At 36.7% G+C, this 19,376-nt stretch overlaps 1 protein-coding gene across 4 annotated transcripts; it reads right to left on the bottom strand.

Moving 5' to 3' along the window:
- Nucleotides 1-229: 229 nt before the first annotated feature.
- LOC118265872 (mucin-19) lies at nucleotides 230-15,396 on the bottom strand. 4 transcript variants are annotated; one of them, XM_050695095.1, is made up of 4 exons: nucleotides 15,284-15,395; nucleotides 8,982-9,504; nucleotides 3,800-7,329; nucleotides 230-3,679 (listed from the first exon to the last, which is right to left on the bottom strand). In XM_050695095.1, the coding sequence occupies exons 1-4, from the start codon at nucleotides 15,293-15,295 to the stop codon at nucleotides 530-532; spliced, it is 7,215 nt and encodes a 2,404-aa protein (XP_050551052.1). In that variant the 5' UTR covers nucleotides 15,296-15,395; the 3' UTR covers nucleotides 230-529. The 4 variants fall into 4 exon arrangements, with proteins under 4 accessions (XP_050551052.1, XP_050551053.1, XP_035435022.2 ...); XM_050695096.1 differs by having other exon boundaries at nucleotides 230-3,948; nucleotides 4,441-7,329; XM_035579129.2 differs by having other exon boundaries at nucleotides 230-7,329; nucleotides 15,284-15,396.
- Nucleotides 15,397-19,376: the final 3,980 nt, after the last annotated feature.

Genomic DNA, 19,376 nt, shown 5'->3' with positions numbered 1-19,376 from the left:
CAAATGGTGAAAAGTGTGTGTACATTATACAGTGGCATTACGTGCCGTAATGTGCACCTCTGTATGTCATTTCGGGGATAAAAGGCGTGAGGTTGCTAAGATTATACTTCTTACGTAGATATATTTGTTTACTTACGTATTTTTCTTTTTAGTTTATTGTGCTCACTTTCAATTTCCAAAGCGTTGGATTCATAATATTGTAGAGTTGTTCGTCAATAAAAGTCAAACATTTATTATTTACATTTTAATAATTTATTTAAACATTTATTTTTCACAATTTAAATGCTTAATTTTTTATTCATTTCATTTCATAACAACGTTTTACATTTCACATTTTACTTATAAAATAATACGATCTTCTAAAAACTGCCAAAACATCCAACAAAGCTTACATAACACAATTCCTATTTTCCAAAATACCTCTTTGACATTTTACACTACTACTGCATACTTGAATATTAATTTTGACAGTTTCTAGCAGTTCATTTACATTTCCAACTTCAATTACAAATCCAGTCTATGGCACTGTTCAATAATGATATCCAGTTTTATCATCAAACGTGGGAGGGTCTCTGGGACCTCCGAATTCCTCAAATCCTACAAATCCATTAGAACCAGTTTGGATTTCATACCCTGGAACTGGAATGATTGGACTCTGGAGTGAAGATACACCAAAACTAGACTGGCCTACGTTGGAATTTAATCTAGATGGGAAGCTGGGAACGTTCGAGCTAACAACACTTTGCTTAACACTCTCAACGCTGAATTGAGATTGACTAGGGCCTTGGGAGCTGAGCAGAACACCTTGAGAAGGAGTAATGGTGTACTGTGGAACTGATCCAATGATCGTCTGGCTTCCAGAACTAGATCCTTGAGATGACACTGACTGGAAGGGCTGTCCACTAAAATAGTTAATTGCAGCTGGTTTCGAAGGCTGGACTGCAAACTGAGAAGTGGAAACCCCTGAGCTCTGGCTTTGCACAATAGAACCCTGGGTGGATGGTTGGAATGGTTGACCACTCAACTGGTTGAAAGTAGTTTGTACAATCGGACCAGTAATTTGACTTGATTTCGATGGTTGTACAACAAATTGAGAAGATCCTACGTTAGACTGTGATGACTGTTGAGTTGAGACACCGAAAGCACTGAGTGGTTCACCACTGATTGGAGTCTGCACAGTAGAAACAACTGAGTTAAAGTTAACTTGCTCTTCCTGTACTTTTTGACCTTGTTCACCTCCAAATAAGGTAGTCACAACGGATTGTGGCTTCTGGTAGTTGTAGATACCAGACTGAGCATTGCCAAGAGAACCTTGCGTGGACTGACCAGCTACACTCTGCACGGTCTGTACAGTCTGAATAGGCTGGTTTACAATAGTCTGACCAACCTGAAATGATGAGCTCTGAGAACTGTCAGTAGGCTTCTTACCCTGGATGGATTGTGCCTGTTGGAAAACTGTTTGAGTCAATTGAGAGCCGAAAGGCTTCTGTCCCAGTCCAAATTGTCCACTACCAACGTTAGATTGTACAGTTTGACCAAACTGACTTCCAGACTTGTCAAAGTTCTGTGAAAAAGAACTGACAAATGGTTTCTGGGTTTGAGTAGTTTGTTGATATTTAGAAACCTGTCCTACTTGTGAAATACCGAATGGAATTACGTTTCCACTAGAACTTGAAGCAAATGCACTAGCCTGAGACTGTGGCTTAATTTCAAAGCGTCCAGTTGATGTACCAAAAGGTTTTTGACCAGGTTGTGCAACCTGGGAAATAGTGGTAACACCGGGAACATTAACTTGTGAATTCTGGCCAAAACGAGTTTCAGTCAAACCTACGGTACCTTGCTGGGCATATTGTGAACCACTCACAGATCCTACTTGGGCGCTAGATCCTACATTTTGGGCTGATAATCCAAACTGTGATGTTTGCACAGCCTGACCTTCAAGCGACTGTTGGTTTACACCAAACTGAGATCCAGATGATTCAGATTGTGATTGTTGGAAGAAAGAACCACTTTGAGTTGAAACAGGTTTTTGTACGGAAGAAACAACAGTTGAAACTACAGTTTGGGGCTTCTCACCAAACCGAGAAACAGTTGATTCAATTGGCTTGATTGTAGTTGAGACCACACCGGAATTTTGATTCTGTTGAGAACTGAAACCGTATTGTGTACCAGTGGATCCAAACGATGTTTGGACCAATGATGGTTTTGATACTGAAGATACTACACCTGAACCTTTATTTACTTGTGAGTTTTGACCAAATTGGAAACCAGATAATCCAGTTTGACTACCTTGAGAAGTTGAACCGAAGGATCCTTGACCAAATGTTGGTTTGGATACACTTGAAACCACATTAGAGCCTTTATTGGATTGAGAACCAAATCCGAATTGAGAACCAGTAGATCCAAACTGTGTTTGCTGTGAAGAAGAACCAAATGAAGTTTGAGCAACAATTGGTTTAGAGGTGGTTGATACGATGCCGTTGTTTAGCTGAGAACCAGATGACCCAAACTGTTGGGTTGTGGAACCGAAAGTAGTCTGGCTAATTATTGGTTTCGATGTTATCGAGACTACATTAGAACCTTTGTTTACCTGAGACCCTACTCCGAATTGGGAGCCACTTGATCCAAATTGTTGAGATCCAGAACCAAACGATGTCTGACTGACTATCGGTTTGGAGGTGGTTGAAACTACACCGTTGTTTAGCTGAGAACCAGATGACCCAAACTGTTGGGTTGTGGAACCGAAAGTAGTCTGGCTAATTGTTGGCTTAAACGTCGTTGAAACTACACTGGAACCTTTGTTTGACTGAGAACTAAGGCCGAATTGAGAACCGCTTGATCCAAACTGTGTTTGTTGGGAGCCGAATGAAGTTTGAGCAACTATTGGCTTGGAAGTAGTCGATACGATGCCGTTGTTTAGTTGAGAACCACTTGATCCAGATTGTTGAGATCCAAAACCGAAGGATGTCTGGCTAAATGTTGGTTTATATGTAGACGAAACCACATTTGAGCCTTTGTTCTGTTGAGAACCGAAACCAAATTGAGAACCACTTGATCCAACTTGTTGGTTGTTAGCCCCGAAAGAAGTTTGAACAACTGTTGGTTTATAAGTGGTCGACACAACGCCGTTGTTTAGCTGGGAACCAGATGATCCAAACTGTTGAGATGTGGAACCGAAGGATGTCTGGCTAAATGTCGGTTTGTAAGAAGAAACCACATTTGAACCTTTGTTTTGTTGAGAACCGATACTAAATTGGGAACCACTTGATCCAGATTGTTGAGATCCGGAACCGAAAGATGTTTGGCTAAATGTAGGTTTGTATGTAGAAGAAACCACATTTGATCCTTTGTTAAGCTGAGAACCTACTCCAAATTGAGAACCACTGGACCCAAACTGGGTTTGCTGGGAAGAAGATCCAAATGAAGTTTGAACAACTGTTGGTTTATAAGTGGTCGACACAACGCCATTGTTTAGCTGAGAACCAGATGATCCAAACTGCTGGGATGTGGAACCGAAAGTCGTCTGGCTACTTGTTGGTTTGTATGAAGAAGAAACCACATTTGAACCCTTGTTGAACTGAGAACCACTTGATCCAAACTGTGTTTGTTGATAATTAGAACCGAACGAAGTTTGAGCAACTACCGGCTTAGAGGTGGTCGATACAAAGCCTTTGTTTACCTGGGAACCAACTCCGAATTGAGAACCACTTGATCCAGATTGTTGAGTTCCAGAACCAAAGGATGACTGACTGTAGGTTGGTTTGAACGTAGTAGAAACTACACTGGACCCTTTGTTTACCTGAGAACCAACTCCGAATTGAGAACCACTTGATCCAGATTGTTGAGATGCAAAACCGAATGATGTCTGGCTAAGGGTTGGTTTGTATGAAGAAGAAACTACAGAGCCTTTGTTTGATTGTGAACCACTACCAAATTGAGAACCACTTGCTCCAAATTGCTGAGATGTGACACCGAAAGATGTTTGGGTGTAAACAGGCTTAGCTGTAGTTGAAACTACGCTTGACCCTTTGTTGTTTTGGGAATTTTGTCCAAACTGGAAGCCAGTGGATCCGAATTGGTTCTGCTGGGATGATGAACCGAAGGATGTCTGGCTGACGATGGGCTTGTACGTAGACGAAACTACACTTGAACCTTTGTTTAACTGTGAACCGCTACCAAATTGAGAACCGCTTACACCAAACTGCTGAGAGGTAGATCCGAAAGATGTCTGACTGACTGTGGGTTTGTACGTAGACGACACAACACTTGAGCCTTTGTTCTGCTGTGAACCGCTACCAAATTGAGAACCGCTAACACCAAACTGTTGGGAGGTGGACCCGAAGGATGTCTGACTGACTATTGGTTTGTATGTAGATGACACCACACTTGACCCTTTGTTCTGCTGTGAACCACTACCAAATTGAGAACCGCTTGATCCAAATTGCTGAGATGTGACACCGAAAGATGTTTGGGTGTACACAGGTTTAGCTGTAGTTGAAACTACGCTTGAGCCTTTGTTGTTTTGTCCAAACTGGAAGCCAGTGGATCCGGATTGGCTCTGCTGGGAAGATGAACCATATGATGTTTGGCTAAATACAGGTTTTGCAGTAGTGGACACCACACTTGAGCCTTTATTCAACTGAGAACCAACACCATACTGAGAACCACTTGATCCAAATTGTTGAGATGTGGCACCGGATGAAGTCTGACTAAGTACTGGTTTGAAGGTCGTAGAAACCACATTACCTTTGTTGGACTGGCTTTGAGTGAATTGGGAACCAGTTACTCCAAACTGAGTTTGTTGGTATGAAGAGCCAAAAGGTTTTTGGCTGAATGAAGGTTTAGCGGTAGTTGAGGATATCACGGAATCCTTATTTTGACCAAACTGAGATTGCTGGAACGTTGTCTGCACTGTGCTAATAGGCTTCTTTCCAAACTGAGACGATTGAGTTTGAGTGTACGTATTTGAGGTAAAACTAGAGCCTTGTGTGGTTTGTGGCTTGGTACCGAATTGAGTACCAGTAGAACCGAATTGAGTACCAGTAGAACCGAATTGAGTACCAGTAGAACCGAATTGAGTACCAGTAGAACCGAATTGAGTACCAGTAGAACCGAATTGAGTACCAGTAGAACCGAATTGCGTACCAGTAGAACCGAACTGAACTTGTTGAGAACCGAATGGTTTCTGGGAGAAAGGTTTTGCAGTTGTTGAAACCAAACCTTGCGATGATTGTGTATTTTGTCCGAATTGAGAGACGCTTGAGCCAAATTGAGTGGTAGTGGGTTTACTGCCAAACTGGGATGTTTGTCCAAAAGTGGACTGAGATCCACTAGATCCAAATTGAGTTTGTTGGTAGGAACCCTGGTTTTTCTGAGAAGTTTGACCTAACTGAGAACCAAAAGTAAACGAAGGTTTCTTACTAGAGACCTGGCTTTGGGTGTAAGTAAAATTAGATCCCTGAGTTGTTTGTGGTTTTTGACTAAATTGAGATCCAGATGATCCAAACTGAGCTTGTTGATATGTAGAACCGAAGGGTTTAGCGGTTGTAGAACTAACACCAACGTTACTACCTACGTTGGATTGAGAACTTTGTCCGAATCGAGTTTCAGTTGATCCAAATTGAACTGAGCCAACCGGAGAGTTGCTTGGTCTGGTTCCAGACACAGAGTAAGTGTTAGAAGTAAAACTAGATCCCTGGGTTGTTTGTGGTTTCAAACCAAATGAACTTACTTGTGAAGTTACAACCGGTTTCTGGACAAAAGAAGTCTGACTAATAGTCGGTACAGTTTGTTGGGTATAAGTTACAGATTGTACCTTTTGACCAAATTGGGTACCAAATCCTGATTGTGATTGTTGGTAATTAGAGCCAGATGTTTGTGCAGTAACAGTTGGTTTCTGTCCTACTATTTGTCCAGAAGAAGACTGACTGCCTGATTGGTATGAGCTAGAAGAAACCTTGTTATCTTGTGCAGATAAAGAAACAGCTGGCTTATTGTACTGGTAAATTGTACCTTGATATTGTTGGGTTGGTGACAGCGCACTATCAGAAGTTTGGCTAACAGATGATTGACTGAATTGTGTCTGACTTTGAATAGTGGGTTTCTGACCAATGTTAGACCCAGTTAATCCAAATCCAATAGAACTTTGCTGACCAGATACTGAAGATCCAACCGAAGGTTTGGAATCAACTTGACTAGATTGAGTACCAAATCGTGTAGTTGTTGAAGTGAAAGGAGATACAGCTGCTTGAGTAATACCACTGTAAGACGAAGAGCTGTGGCTGTCAGTTAACACGCCAACAGGAATTGCCTGACCAAAACTAGTACTCTTAGGTGGGGTGATAAAAGGTTTAGATGGTTGTTTGTAGAAGTATGAGTAGTCAGCTCCCTGCTCTTGTGTAATTGTGGGATCAAAAGCTCCGGCTTGAGTGGACACAGTTGATCCTTGGCTGATACCAGACTGCTGGCCTTCTCCGAATCTATTTAAGAATGAATCAGATTCAGATTTCTGTTCATTTGATTGAATTGAACTATACTGACTTCCAGAAGCAGAAGCAGATGCAGAAGCACTGGAAGGTTCATTAACTTCTAAGTCAATAGTGGAGATTGGTATAGGAGAACTAGGTACTGAAGAGCCAACATTTTGAGAGATGCTCTGTTGTCCTTTCTGAACTCCTGATACAGAAGCAGACGCTGAAGCAACAGCAGGAGCAGAGAACGATCCACCAACCGTGGAATCAGATTTTGAACCTTGTGCAAACTGGCTAGATAACCCAAAGTTCGCAGATGGTTTTTCATTCTTCAGCCCAAAACCTGAAGAACCAGTGGAAGCAAAAGCACTGGCGCTACCAGATCCACTCACAACAGCTGAACTATAAGCAGAGTTTCCAGCCGAGGAACCAGATAAACCATCGAAGCTGGGTGTTTTAATTAGAGATCCACTTCCAAAACCAGTTTGAGAATAAGAACCCTCAGACTTCTTTGAACCTTCACCAAATCTATTTTCAGTCGATTGAGACGAAACTACTTGGGCACCTTGAGAACTGACCAAACCCTGACTGGCTTGGGCAGACGCAGAATTACTGGACTGACTTCCAAAAGAAAGGCCACTTCCAGAAATTCCAGCCCCCCTATGCTCTTTATTAAGATCCTGGGATTGTACTGCATCAGAAGCAGCATTATAAGTTCCAACAAGTATACCAGATGAAGGTCTTTGCGCTTGACTACCCTGGCTGGCAAAAAGTCCACTGGACGTAGCTCCTGCACTTGCAATAGGTTTCACGTTATTAAGAGCTGCTCCGGCGCTTGCACCACCTTCCTCGTATGAGCCTGTAAATAAAAATGAAAGTTGTGAGTAATTTGTCAATGATACCTGTGTGAGAAACCTTTGTTGATCATACAAAAGCCTTTGAAGTGGATGGTACCGATATTGTGAATGAGAGGTGTCTTAGTAAGCTGCATTGACAGATAGATTAATGATCCGTCTTGTAATTAGAGCGACATCTGTGAAGTATATTTTGACACTCGTCATTATGCTTTGAGAGTGGGTTATCGTTACTCAATACAATCTTTAAATGAGTGTACTAAAATTAACTATGAGGTAAATATTGTAATAAGGTTGATGACGGGATATGAAAATTAAAAATATATTTCATCCGTCAGCTAGGTAATGAAAAAATATTAGACTCGTATTTTTTCATTTTGTCATAATATAAGATAATATTTAGATAAAACGTGTCAAAGTGTAGGGGTGGGTGCAAATACGTAATTTCTACGTATAAAACGAACCAAGAAGTGAACAAGTGACGTCACACAATATTTCAAATCGATATATCTTCGAGAGTATTTCTTTCCTTAAGAAAATAAAAAATACGTGTATAATATTTTAAAATGATCTACAAGACGGTCATTATATTAAAAATTAGTCATCTCAAACTTGGTAATATTGCGGTTACGAGTACTCATGATGCACAATGTAATATCGTTAAGTGAATAAATTGCTAGTTGCAGTGTTAACACACAATTTCCCTACAATTTCGTCAACGGCTTCCGTATTATCAGGAAAAGTATTATTATATACGCAAGGAAAGCTATGGAAATGTATATTATATGAATGTATTTTCAAATACCTTTTATTTTCGTAACGTACTGTAACCTTAGTATGAATTTGCTTTACGTTTAAAGTAATCGAAATATGGTTGGTTTTTTCGAGATGGTGAATTCGATTGGTTCTCTTATTCGAGCCGGCCTATCACAGCACCGAACGCGCTCTCATTTAGATTACTTTAAGAGTAATGAAAACTCGTACTAAGAGCTCTGAATCTTGTTTATTTGGAGGATTAGATAAACTTCCTTAACCGAACAGTGTTTGAATATCTAATATGGAAAACAAAATATCTTTATACTACAAAAATACCGCTGTATATCACACCAGAACAAAATAGACACAAAACCAGACTTCTCATAAAATCGAAAAACCTGATCAAAAACGTTTTATATGAAAATGGTTGAAAATAAAATCCTAATAATTATGCAACACGCGTAGCCAATCTATTATGGTCTAGACCCGATTTTATTGGCAAGTCACGTTGTTTTTTATCAATTTAATAAATTCCAAATTATGATTTTGACGATTATCACTTTATTTTAATAGCTTTTAGGTTAATATTTATTATTATTAGCGGCTGTTGAATTATGAAACGGTGTCATTCTTTATTGTATAGGTAGTGTTCAAAAAACACTGGTTTTTGATAGATTCTGATCATAAAAAAGTTGTGAAGAAACACTTGATTTTTTCGTTTAGATTTAAAGTGATCTACAATCTACACAAATATTTGTACGGACGATTGAATGTTATTGCTAAGTGTAGTATTGACATTATTGGAAAGTGTTTAGATTTGTTATCATCTTTCTACACTGAGTGTCTTTAGCTTAATATACAGGTTGTAAATAATATAATTTCAAAAACAAAGAACACTCACCAATATTAACATGGCCGACAGCTCCTCCTGCATTAACACCATCCTGAGCAACAGCGTCCTCACCAACAGAAATTCCATTGTCAGTCTCAAATCCATAACTGAAGGTATCTACTGCATTGCTGGCAATCTTCAATGCATTGCCACTGACTTTCTCAGAATCTTCTAATCCCACAATGGAACCAAAGCCAGGCGCTATCCTTGCAAGAGGACTAGCTACAGATCCTGTGAATGCAGCATCTCCTACTTTAGAGTTTGTCGAACCATAAGAAGCTCTTGGTCCTCCTAAACCAGATGGTTCAGCGCCTGATGTCCTGGTTCCAGGACTTGCTGCGTCTACCACCACTCCTTGGGCGTCATTTGTGAAGCTACCAGTGGGTAGTCCAGCAGCACCTTGGGCGGATCCATCGAGGGAAACTTGCAAGCCACCAGCGCTACCTCCAATGGATTTGGCCGATATTGGTGGTAGGAAGCTTGCGTCTATTCTTCCTGCCCCACATACCGCTGCGAAAGCGGTTAATAGTACCTGGAAAGCGAATATAATTATAATTATTTAGATGACCTGATAAAACTCAAGGATATCTCTTACTAAAAATACAAAAGTCTTGTGGGAAAACAAACAGAATAAAATGTTCCAAGTTAGCCTCGAAGTGTCCAGTTTTTAAGATCTACAATCTCATGGACAGGATGCGCAGAGCCTTAAAGCAAGATGTCAAGAGTTCAAAATATCATCTTCACGTAATAAAATGCAAATGAGGCTAAAATCCGGTCCTGTTTCGCCACTTTTTTTTCTTTAGGCAACTGTTTGTCTATTTAGGTGGTGCTATATGACTTTTAACCTTAATTAGTGATACCATCTGTCTATAAATATTTTATATAGAAATAATGGAATTTTTAGTAATCAATCTTGTGATTGAAATAAAAAAATATAAGATCTAGATTAGAAATTACATAATGTTAGGAGCATTAAGATTAATGATACGATGATGTTTAAACTGTTCTCCTTGCAATAAATTTTACTAAAACATTTTGAGGAAGGTTTTTTTGAAAAGCGAATAAAATTGTTTTAATTATTCGTTTACAGATTTTTTCTTTTTAAAGAATCCAGTTTGATCATAAATTCGGCCCGGTATTTTGAAAGTTAGGTACTAGTTTTCAATACTTTCTTTAAAGTTATGAACTGCGCTATTACCTAGACGTAGGTATCTAGATTTGACATGCATATTGTAAACTAAACATAATTGTGGGACAAGTGTGGGAAAGCCATGCTTGGGCAGGCATGGGCTGGCTCGACTCGGGTGATATCAGGACTTCACAGAAAACCGACGTGAAACAACGCTCACGTTGTATTTCGGTGCATGAGTAACTTCACCAGAGGCCCAATTACTCCCCTTCCTAATCTTTCTATACCCTGATTCCCCAACTACCTTTAAATTCCTAACCCGCAAAAGGCAACGCGCTTGTAAATCTCTGGTGTTTTGGGTGTCCATGGGCGCCGGCGATTGCCCACCATCAGGTGATCCGTCAGCTCGTTTACCGGTTTATAGAATAAAAAGTAGGTACTGTTTAAAATTAATTAAAAATCGAGTACATTTTATAACTTCATAGCAATTTTCATTCGTATATGAATTTATAGGTACTTTTTGTTTGCAAATTAAGGGACATTGAACTTTAATCGTATACAGATGCTTCCTTAATAAGACTATGACTATATTCCTTAATAGACTTCCTTAATATTTCTGTGCAGACCTTCTGGATTTGATCACCAAAAATGCAAAAATATCATAGTCATGACTCCGGCCACTACCTAATTATACTTTTTAAGAAATTATCATGCTAAAATGACTTGTCAACTCAAACCTGTTTGCATATATATTATGATGATTGTTTTCGAACAAAAATAAATATTGTCGGAAAATCAGTGGCATGTTTTAATAATGAAATTATTATACTAAGACTGGTTTAATGAATAAAGTTGATGTGGTTATTATTAATATTTAATGATTGAATTTAGACTATCTGTTGACCTTTTCCGAGCCAGCTTTGTTTTTTGGTCTAAGTCTAGATTTTGTGAAGTATTAATATTTAATATTAGTATTATTTGAATGATTGGTTTGTTAGTATTCCAGGTGTTGCTCGTTATATTATTATCAAATAATAATAGGCTAGTTTCATAACTTTTCAAAATATCAAAAAACTATATTTTTTTTGAATTTTGTATGAAATAGTGCGTTTTGACGTCATCAGATTTTTACAATAAATTACAGACTTATTCCTAGAAAATTTGCTAGAAAAATTCGAAAGTTAAGCGGTATGAAAGTGTGATTATTTTTGAAGATTTTATTGTAGGTACTAATAAGTTTAAATAATTTATTTTTGACTTTTTATCACTATCTCAGTTTATGCCAATATTATGTATAGAATATATAAGATAGAAAATGTTATTTTCATATTTTATAGGTAAATAGTATTAGAGATTAATATTAATGAAAGCATCTAAAAGTCTAAAAATATGCACTTTACTTTTTTCTACCATTTACTTAAAATTATTAGGTAGTTAGTTGGTCTAATTGTCTAGTTGGTTTAGTATAAATAAATAATTACAAATAAATTTAATAATGAGGATTATTATTATAAATAAAAACAGGCATTACTAATTAATATATAAAAAAGATAACAATTGAACATCCAAAGGGATGAACAAAACCAAACCACCAAAAAAACAAAATACCGCCAAAAAATTTCATAATTCGAACTCCAATAACAAACGACTCTCGCGCAACTATACGACACTATTCACATCACAATGACACAAAATAAATTATTACCAATATCATTGTCCTTATATCCCTCTCAGGGATCTGTGTACTCTGCTTAGCCCACTTAAACTGGTGGTACAATGAAGCAACTTTTGCTTTTTATAGCGTTTGAAAAGTCTTCTAAAAAACACGCTTATATCATTCTGCCAAGTTACTTTTGCAGCTGTCTAACACATATGCAGAGTCTAACTCATCTCTATTGCGTCGTAATAGGAGTCAAATTTCTTTCTTCTCCGTTTTTGCGGAGTGTTTTACTAAATTTGTGAAGATGTGCGTTTAAGCCAAGTTCAAGCGATGTGGTTTACTCGTTTGAATTATTGTTTTTAATTTCTTATGGATAATAAACTTAGATTTTGGGCGTTTGCAATATTTTTTTATTATTCTCCTCTCTCCTCTCCTCTAGTTTTCAATTTTATTGAGCAGTTATTTACTTAATATAGAATTCAGGGGCAGTCTTGTTTTTTAATATTGTTCTTTTACATATGTATATCCGAGAATAATTAAATTAGTATCGAATTTTATTTTCCGTGTATTCTTCTACGTTAGCTATGAAAATGTTTAATCAAATAAATAAAATTTTCATGTCACAATAAATATTAGTTACTCCCATGCAACGGTTTTACCGATTTTTACCAAATTGTATATGCTTTATTAGAACTAATATAAGTATAAGTGCATCGAAATATCAGAAACTCACCATAAGTGAATAAACATGGCAAATTTGCCGTCAGTAAGTTTATATAATAGTGTTAGTGACCTGTCAGTCGAAAACGGACTTATTTGGCTATATATGAATTATTCAGAAGGAAAGGTTTAAAACGTGAGAAAAATATGTTAACTGTTTAAAGTTTGCCGGGTCAGCTAGTATTTTAATATTTTTTATTGATTGTTAATTAATTCCGCATTCGATTTTATGAGTAATCTATTTACAACATTTAACCTTTTTAGCTATTTACGAGTCATTTCAATTCGAAGATATTAAATGAATTTAATATTTTTGTAATTGCATTAATTCAATTAAAATTGCATGACAAGTAAACTTTGTAACTTATAATTTAAAGAAAAATTTTATTAGTCTCGTTAGACATGATTGTAATTACAAATTAATTATTTGGATTATTCGTATTCTAAGTTTTCAGTTCAAGCTAAATACTAAATTTGTATTTTTAAATGTGTTTGACAATAAACTCGTCCTTGATAAAAATGTTACTTAATACCATATAAAACAAGAAGGGTGTTCCTTGTGTAAAAAGGTACTTTAAATATAATAATAGTATTGTTAGTATATTAATAACTACCTATATTTAGTATACATATCTACTATTACTGACATTTACCTAGCCTTTACACCCACCCAGACCATATAGTCCAGTCAATTTAGGAATTGCACCTCGGAATTCGAGATACCCAGCTTTGTAATTTTGTATATACTTGTAAAGACCCCTAAAACTTGTCTCAAAACCTACATATGGTAGGGTGTAAGCAACCCTTAAAATTCAGGGTCAATTAGGGCCCAAAAATCGTAATTATTTGCGGTTTTTCGAAATACCTCATTTCCTATGGGTTTATACATACATTTTTAAGCTAAATACACACCTAATGTTGTATTTTCTAAATGTGTATTGACAATAAACTCGTCCTTGATAAAAATAATTACTTATATACTCATTCATAACCAATTTTCATTGAAAGGTGTTCCATGTGTAAATCTAAGTATATATTTAAATATAGTTTTCTTACTCACTTATTTTAAAAGTTAGAGGGCCCAGTAGGGCATTCGATAGACCTCATTTTTCCACTTTGGAAGCGTGCGGATCTTTCAAACGATTGATTTTGACAAAAAATGGTTTTAGGAACCATGACGTATTTTTTTATGTCCTATCCATAGACAACCATCACGGATAAGTTAGACGAAAAAAATTTTTTTAAGAGATGCAGTGACCGCGTCTGCCTCTATCTCGAAAACGGTTCACCGTATAAAAAAAAGTTTATACAAAAGTTGAGAAAAGTTATTGGATGATTTTCCCCCCACAAAAAAATAAAAATATAATAATAGTATTGTTAGTTTATTAATTACTACTTATATTTATCTCTATTTAGTATACATAATTATCTACGATATCTACATGTACCTGGCCTTTACACCAAACTAGACCATAACAAAAGAAGTCAAGAAACTAGGGTTTTTACCAAAATCTAACAATATTCTATTTCCAAATGCTATGTTGTTTAAAAATGCATCGATATCCTGTTCACAATCATTTGCCTATTTTAGTATATTTGGATGCAGATCGCATAAAATTTAATGTCCATCAAATACCACAATGCCAAAATGAGATCATGTATTTACACCACACACTACACATCAACCTATACAAACCAGTATAAACTGACTCTTCAATGTATGTAAAGATCATACAAAGCGAGGTCATGATAAATTGGTGGTGTATAGCTTGAAGAGTGCTATGCAAGACAATTGACATTTACGTGAACTATTACATTAACCGGTTATAAATAGAATTAGGTTTGACCTGTTTTTCGCCTTTTTTCCATAGTTTTGATCTTTTAAAATAAATAATTTATTCTACAAGACTACCTGAACATTATACCTGTTAGGGTAGAAATAGACTTTGACACTATAATACACTTACTCTCAGAGTCATTTAATGGTTACTTAACCCCTCCCTTAGCAATTGTTTTCCATACAAAATCGTTACTAAGGAATAGTTTAAGTAAGCATTAAATGACTCTGAGTGTGGCAGTTAGTGAGTTTTTTAAAGTTTTACTAAGGAACGACTTAAGTAGCCATTAACTGACTCTGAGTGTGACAGTTAGTATATAAATTGAATGTGTAACACGATTCTCTGTCATTGGAAAATGTATTGTGACATAATAATTAGTGTCACATCAGCTCACTGTCTTACCATCCGTATAAGTATGAACAGTATCGACATTTTTTATGGTATGACCTGATAAATGAGCATAAGTAACACCTGATGGTAAACAATCGCCGCCACCCATGGACATCCGAAATACAAGTGTGTTGCCGGTCTTTTTGGGGTTAGGAATTCAAGGGTTGTTGGGGAATCGGGGATTGGGAAGAGGGATAATTGGGCCTCCAGTAACCTCACTCACACAACGAAACACAGCACAAGCGTTGTTTCACGTCGGTTTTCTGTGAGAATTCAGAACATTAAGTCAGAATTTGTGTCCAGTCCACTGCTAGACTATGTGCCTCCTCTACATAAAAGGGTTTGCCACAATCATAGTGGTAGGTTATTGAATCCAAGGCTCAAAGCAGTTACAAACATTTCCTTGCTAATTATCTCAGGCAAAAGTACAAAAAGATGACTTAAGGATAACAATATAAGATGTTTTTCAAAAAAAAAGAGTGGGTGTGGTCCGGACAGGGTTTCAAAAAAGTTTTACGCTCTATTTCATTTTGACAAAAGGATGTTCAAAACAATAGAATAGAGTGACACTTACAATAAATACCATTCATACAAGAGTGTGGATGTCATCCATCATCCAATAGTGTAATGTTTCCAAGTAAAATCATTCGATATTCTGTGAATAAGACAGAAATTTATTAGTTTAGAAACTTAGAACTTGAGTCATCTCTTGAATACGTGAATCGAATGCCAACGTTCTTTGATGAGAACAATAAGTAAATGTATTTATTTATACGAAAGACGATATCATTAAAGAAATGATATGATCTTTATAAAAAGTTTAGTTCCATAATATTTATAAAAAAAAACTTTATAAAATATTCTTTAGTCGCAAACGAATAAGGTTTATTGCAAAAATACATTGTGTATTCATATACGTTTATTTCTTTGATAAATTGCTAATATTTGGTCGACAAATTGTAGCCTAGTAGCTTTACTACTGTCCACCCAATAGTTTTTACATAAAACATTATCAAACATGTATCGTCACATCTTTATCTCCGACGGGATAGGCGTACACTTTACGGCACGTAATATCACTGAACAATGTACACCCACGTTTCACCATTTATATTATAAGTCCCATGCAATAGCCTATTGCCATATACCGGGCACGATTCTAATCTCCGTGCTACTACTGAGACTTTTTCGAAAAACCGAAAAAAACCCAGTAATACTTTGCCTGACCCGGGGATCAAACCCGAGACCCCTCGCACGGCAGTCGCAATTGCGGTCAATCGACCAACGAGACAGTCGATTATCAAATACTTATCCTTATAAATTTCTTCGTAAAATAACTACCTACAACAATATCAATATACGAAGTATTAATAATTATAACACAATTTTATAATCAATCAGGTGCAGTCAAGTCATCTACACACAAGTCAAGTTTAAATGATTTCGTTTAAAAGTTTTGTCAACATGTTTTATATTATTTAACATGCACTACTTAAATACTTACCACTTGTGTGGACAACAAACATAATTCCGGACATATTCGGGCTTAAATATCACGAATGCATAAATAAATTGTGACGGGCGTGCTGCCAAGGCCTGCAGGAAACTGATTTCTTAGTTTTCAAAGTATTTATAGCTGAGGGCAGATTTACTTTCGTTTTGTTTTTAGGATTCTGTGTCATAATGAAGTAAATAAAAATACGATTATGTGTATTTTATTATCTTACTAGGTGCTACTAATTAACCGAGTTGAAAAAACTCTAGGAGGTTCTCTATTTGACCTGTAGATATGTATGTATGATTGTGCGGGATTATCTGAAGGCTGGACTGAACCGATTTTGACGCGGTTTTCACAAAAGTATTTGTTACGTTTTCGTTTTGACGATTGCAAGACGAATCTTGCATCATGCGTAGAAAAAAATCAAAGCTGAAAGCTGTATCCACGCCACGGCTACATTGCATCTCTCATTCAAATCTGGTGATCATCATTTGTAGCTTACATGCATATTCGTTAAATGACGCAGAGTATCATTGAATGTCGAGGAAAATAGAGCTAATGTATTATGCTTATACTCATTCATCGACTAGTCAAACTTAATTAAATGCCTTTCAACGGATTTTAGCATAAATTGTATTAAAGTTATAATACAGAGTTATGTCATACATCGTCCATATTTATTATTTGATAATACCTATATACAAAGCTAAGTTTACATCACACGTTTGTTGCCTTTTGACAGATATATTATAGTTTTAGGGTAAAGATCATGGGGTTTTTGGGTTACTAGCTTACAATTTCGGTTTTTAAAATCTATCATTTTCGCAATTTCGAATAACCGACCATAGGTATTATGTGGGTAGTCGAAAATCATGTTTATGTAGCAATGTGTAACGTCACGCCTTTTATCCACTGTACAATGTAGACTTACTTTTCACCATTAGTGTTATAAGTCCCATGTATTGTAATAAGGGGTGAGCCTATTGCAATATGCTTACTGAGCATAATTCCAGACTCCGTGCTACTGTAAATTACATCTGTAAAAATAGTCCTGTACTTTATGTTTTCTATGTTATAATTATTTATTATGCGTTCCAGCCGCTGCACCAGACGCGTAGCCAAATCCTGGCAGATTATACCAATGATGTTAATTGATTAAATTGTCAATCAATTTACATGCATTACCACATGTAGGTATATATAGATTTAGAGAATGAAAAAACCCAAAAAATAATATTAAACAATCTCTTTTAAATCCCATAGCAAAAGCTTTTACCAAAAAATTCCGAGAAACCTATCATAAATTACTAATTTACGATAGTGTAATATTATCGCGGTAACATATGACAATCGGCCCGAACTAATCATTTTACGGTCATTAACCTTAGCGACAGAACCGGTCGGCAAAATAAATATTCATAGAAATTATACCTGCGTGTATAATCGTTGGCTGAGCTTGACTTGTTTGAACTAGAATATGTAGGTTTTGTCTTTAGATTAAGCTAATCGTTGTTGCGCCTGAGGGCAATGGAGAAGTGAACTTGAATGATGGATCTCATGTCATGATTTGGTGTTACATTGTCTCTGCCTACTCCAGTGGAAGACAAGAGTGATGACATCTGTGTAATGTAGATCTTACAGAAACCTGAAGTGAAACAACGCTTGCGTTGTGTTTCGTTGTGTGAGTAAGGTTATTGGAGGCTTATCACCCCCTTCCCAATCTTCCCGATTGCCAAAACTTTTAAGGTCCTAACCCTCAAAAGACCGGCAACGCATTTGTAAGGCCTCTAGTATTTCGGGTGTCCATGGATGGCGACAATTGCCTACCAGTAGGTGATCCGTCACCTTGTTTGCCGGCTTATACCATAAAAAAAACAATTACTATACTAGTTACTGTGTAAAATAAATTTAATGAAATTACCAAATAACTTTTACCAATTTTTGACGCATTTGGGTACTTTTATTTGGAAATCAAAGGACACTGGTTATACCATAAAAAATTACGCCATTGACAGAGACTTTTTAAACTCTTCTACTCACTTATGTGTGGAAATTTGGCACACTGTCTTATGTAGCGAAGGCTAGCCTTAGTCTAAGTAATGCAGTAGTTCGATTCCCGCGCCGGTAAAAAGCCTGGAGTCAGGAAGTTTGGCGGTGACCCGTGCTTCGGAAAGCACGTAAAGTCGTTGTTACTGCGTCTAATATCTCTCCGGTCTCCCGTCCCATTGAGTTTAAAGAGTGAAAGAACCGCAGATTGAAGGGGTGCACCGCATTTCGATCGGGAGATTTATAATAATTATGTACAATGTGCAAACACAAACCGGGTCATAATTGACACCTAAATAGTATTTCACAAGCCCAGTATGTACTATAATGCATTTTATTTTCTTTAATTTCATTACTAATCTCTCAATACCACCTTATTGCATATTGATATTAATGTCGTGATTATTTAGACAAGGAAGGTTATTATCCATTATATTTTAGAGCATCTCTGCTAAAGTAAAACTTACTCTATTATCAAATATGAATAAGGTTCTCGATATTTAAATAAGAATAATTGCGATTAATGAATAGATGCGATTTAAGTTTCAGGTTTGAATCACAAATTCGATTTTTTTTTGTTTCTTCGTGGTCGCAATCCTCTGGATGCAAGTCGTTCCCAATTGATGATGATGACAAAAATAGTAAACTAAGATTATTTGAGTGAAAAAAAGAACTAAGGCTTTTTTTAAGTGTTTGGCGACACACGAGTAGTCGTATCACCTGACAGTGGCGCCCACGTAACACTTGAGGAGTTACAAGTTTGAGGCCGACCTTTTTAGGGTTTGCATTTTTAAGGAATAGGGATTGGAATTGGGAATGTCCTTTCCTCAACCTCCAATTTCCTGTCCTCAATCCCCAATTCCCAGTCGGCGTCACATTTGTAACTCTTCAAGTGTTACGCGAATGGTGGCGACCATTCGCTAATCGGCTAAGCATTTGGAGATTTTAGTTTAGGTATGGGAATGAGGATTGGGATTTTTTAAATAAAACAGAATCTGGAAAAAAATGGACTCTATATTATAATGTGCCGTGGACAAAACCTAACTTATTTGTATATCTGAATTAATGACCGCCATATATCAATCTGCAATTCTTTGCATGATACCACAAATTTATTGTTGTT

This window comes from Spodoptera frugiperda, chromosome 7, assembly GCF_023101765.2.
Source record: "Spodoptera frugiperda isolate SF20-4 chromosome 7, AGI-APGP_CSIRO_Sfru_2.0, whole genome shotgun sequence".
NCBI classification, from domain to species: Eukaryota; Metazoa; Arthropoda; class Insecta; order Lepidoptera; family Noctuidae; genus Spodoptera; species Spodoptera frugiperda.
The sequence above is the reverse complement of the archived record's forward strand: the minus strand, read 5'-3'. Positions and strand labels throughout refer to the sequence as shown.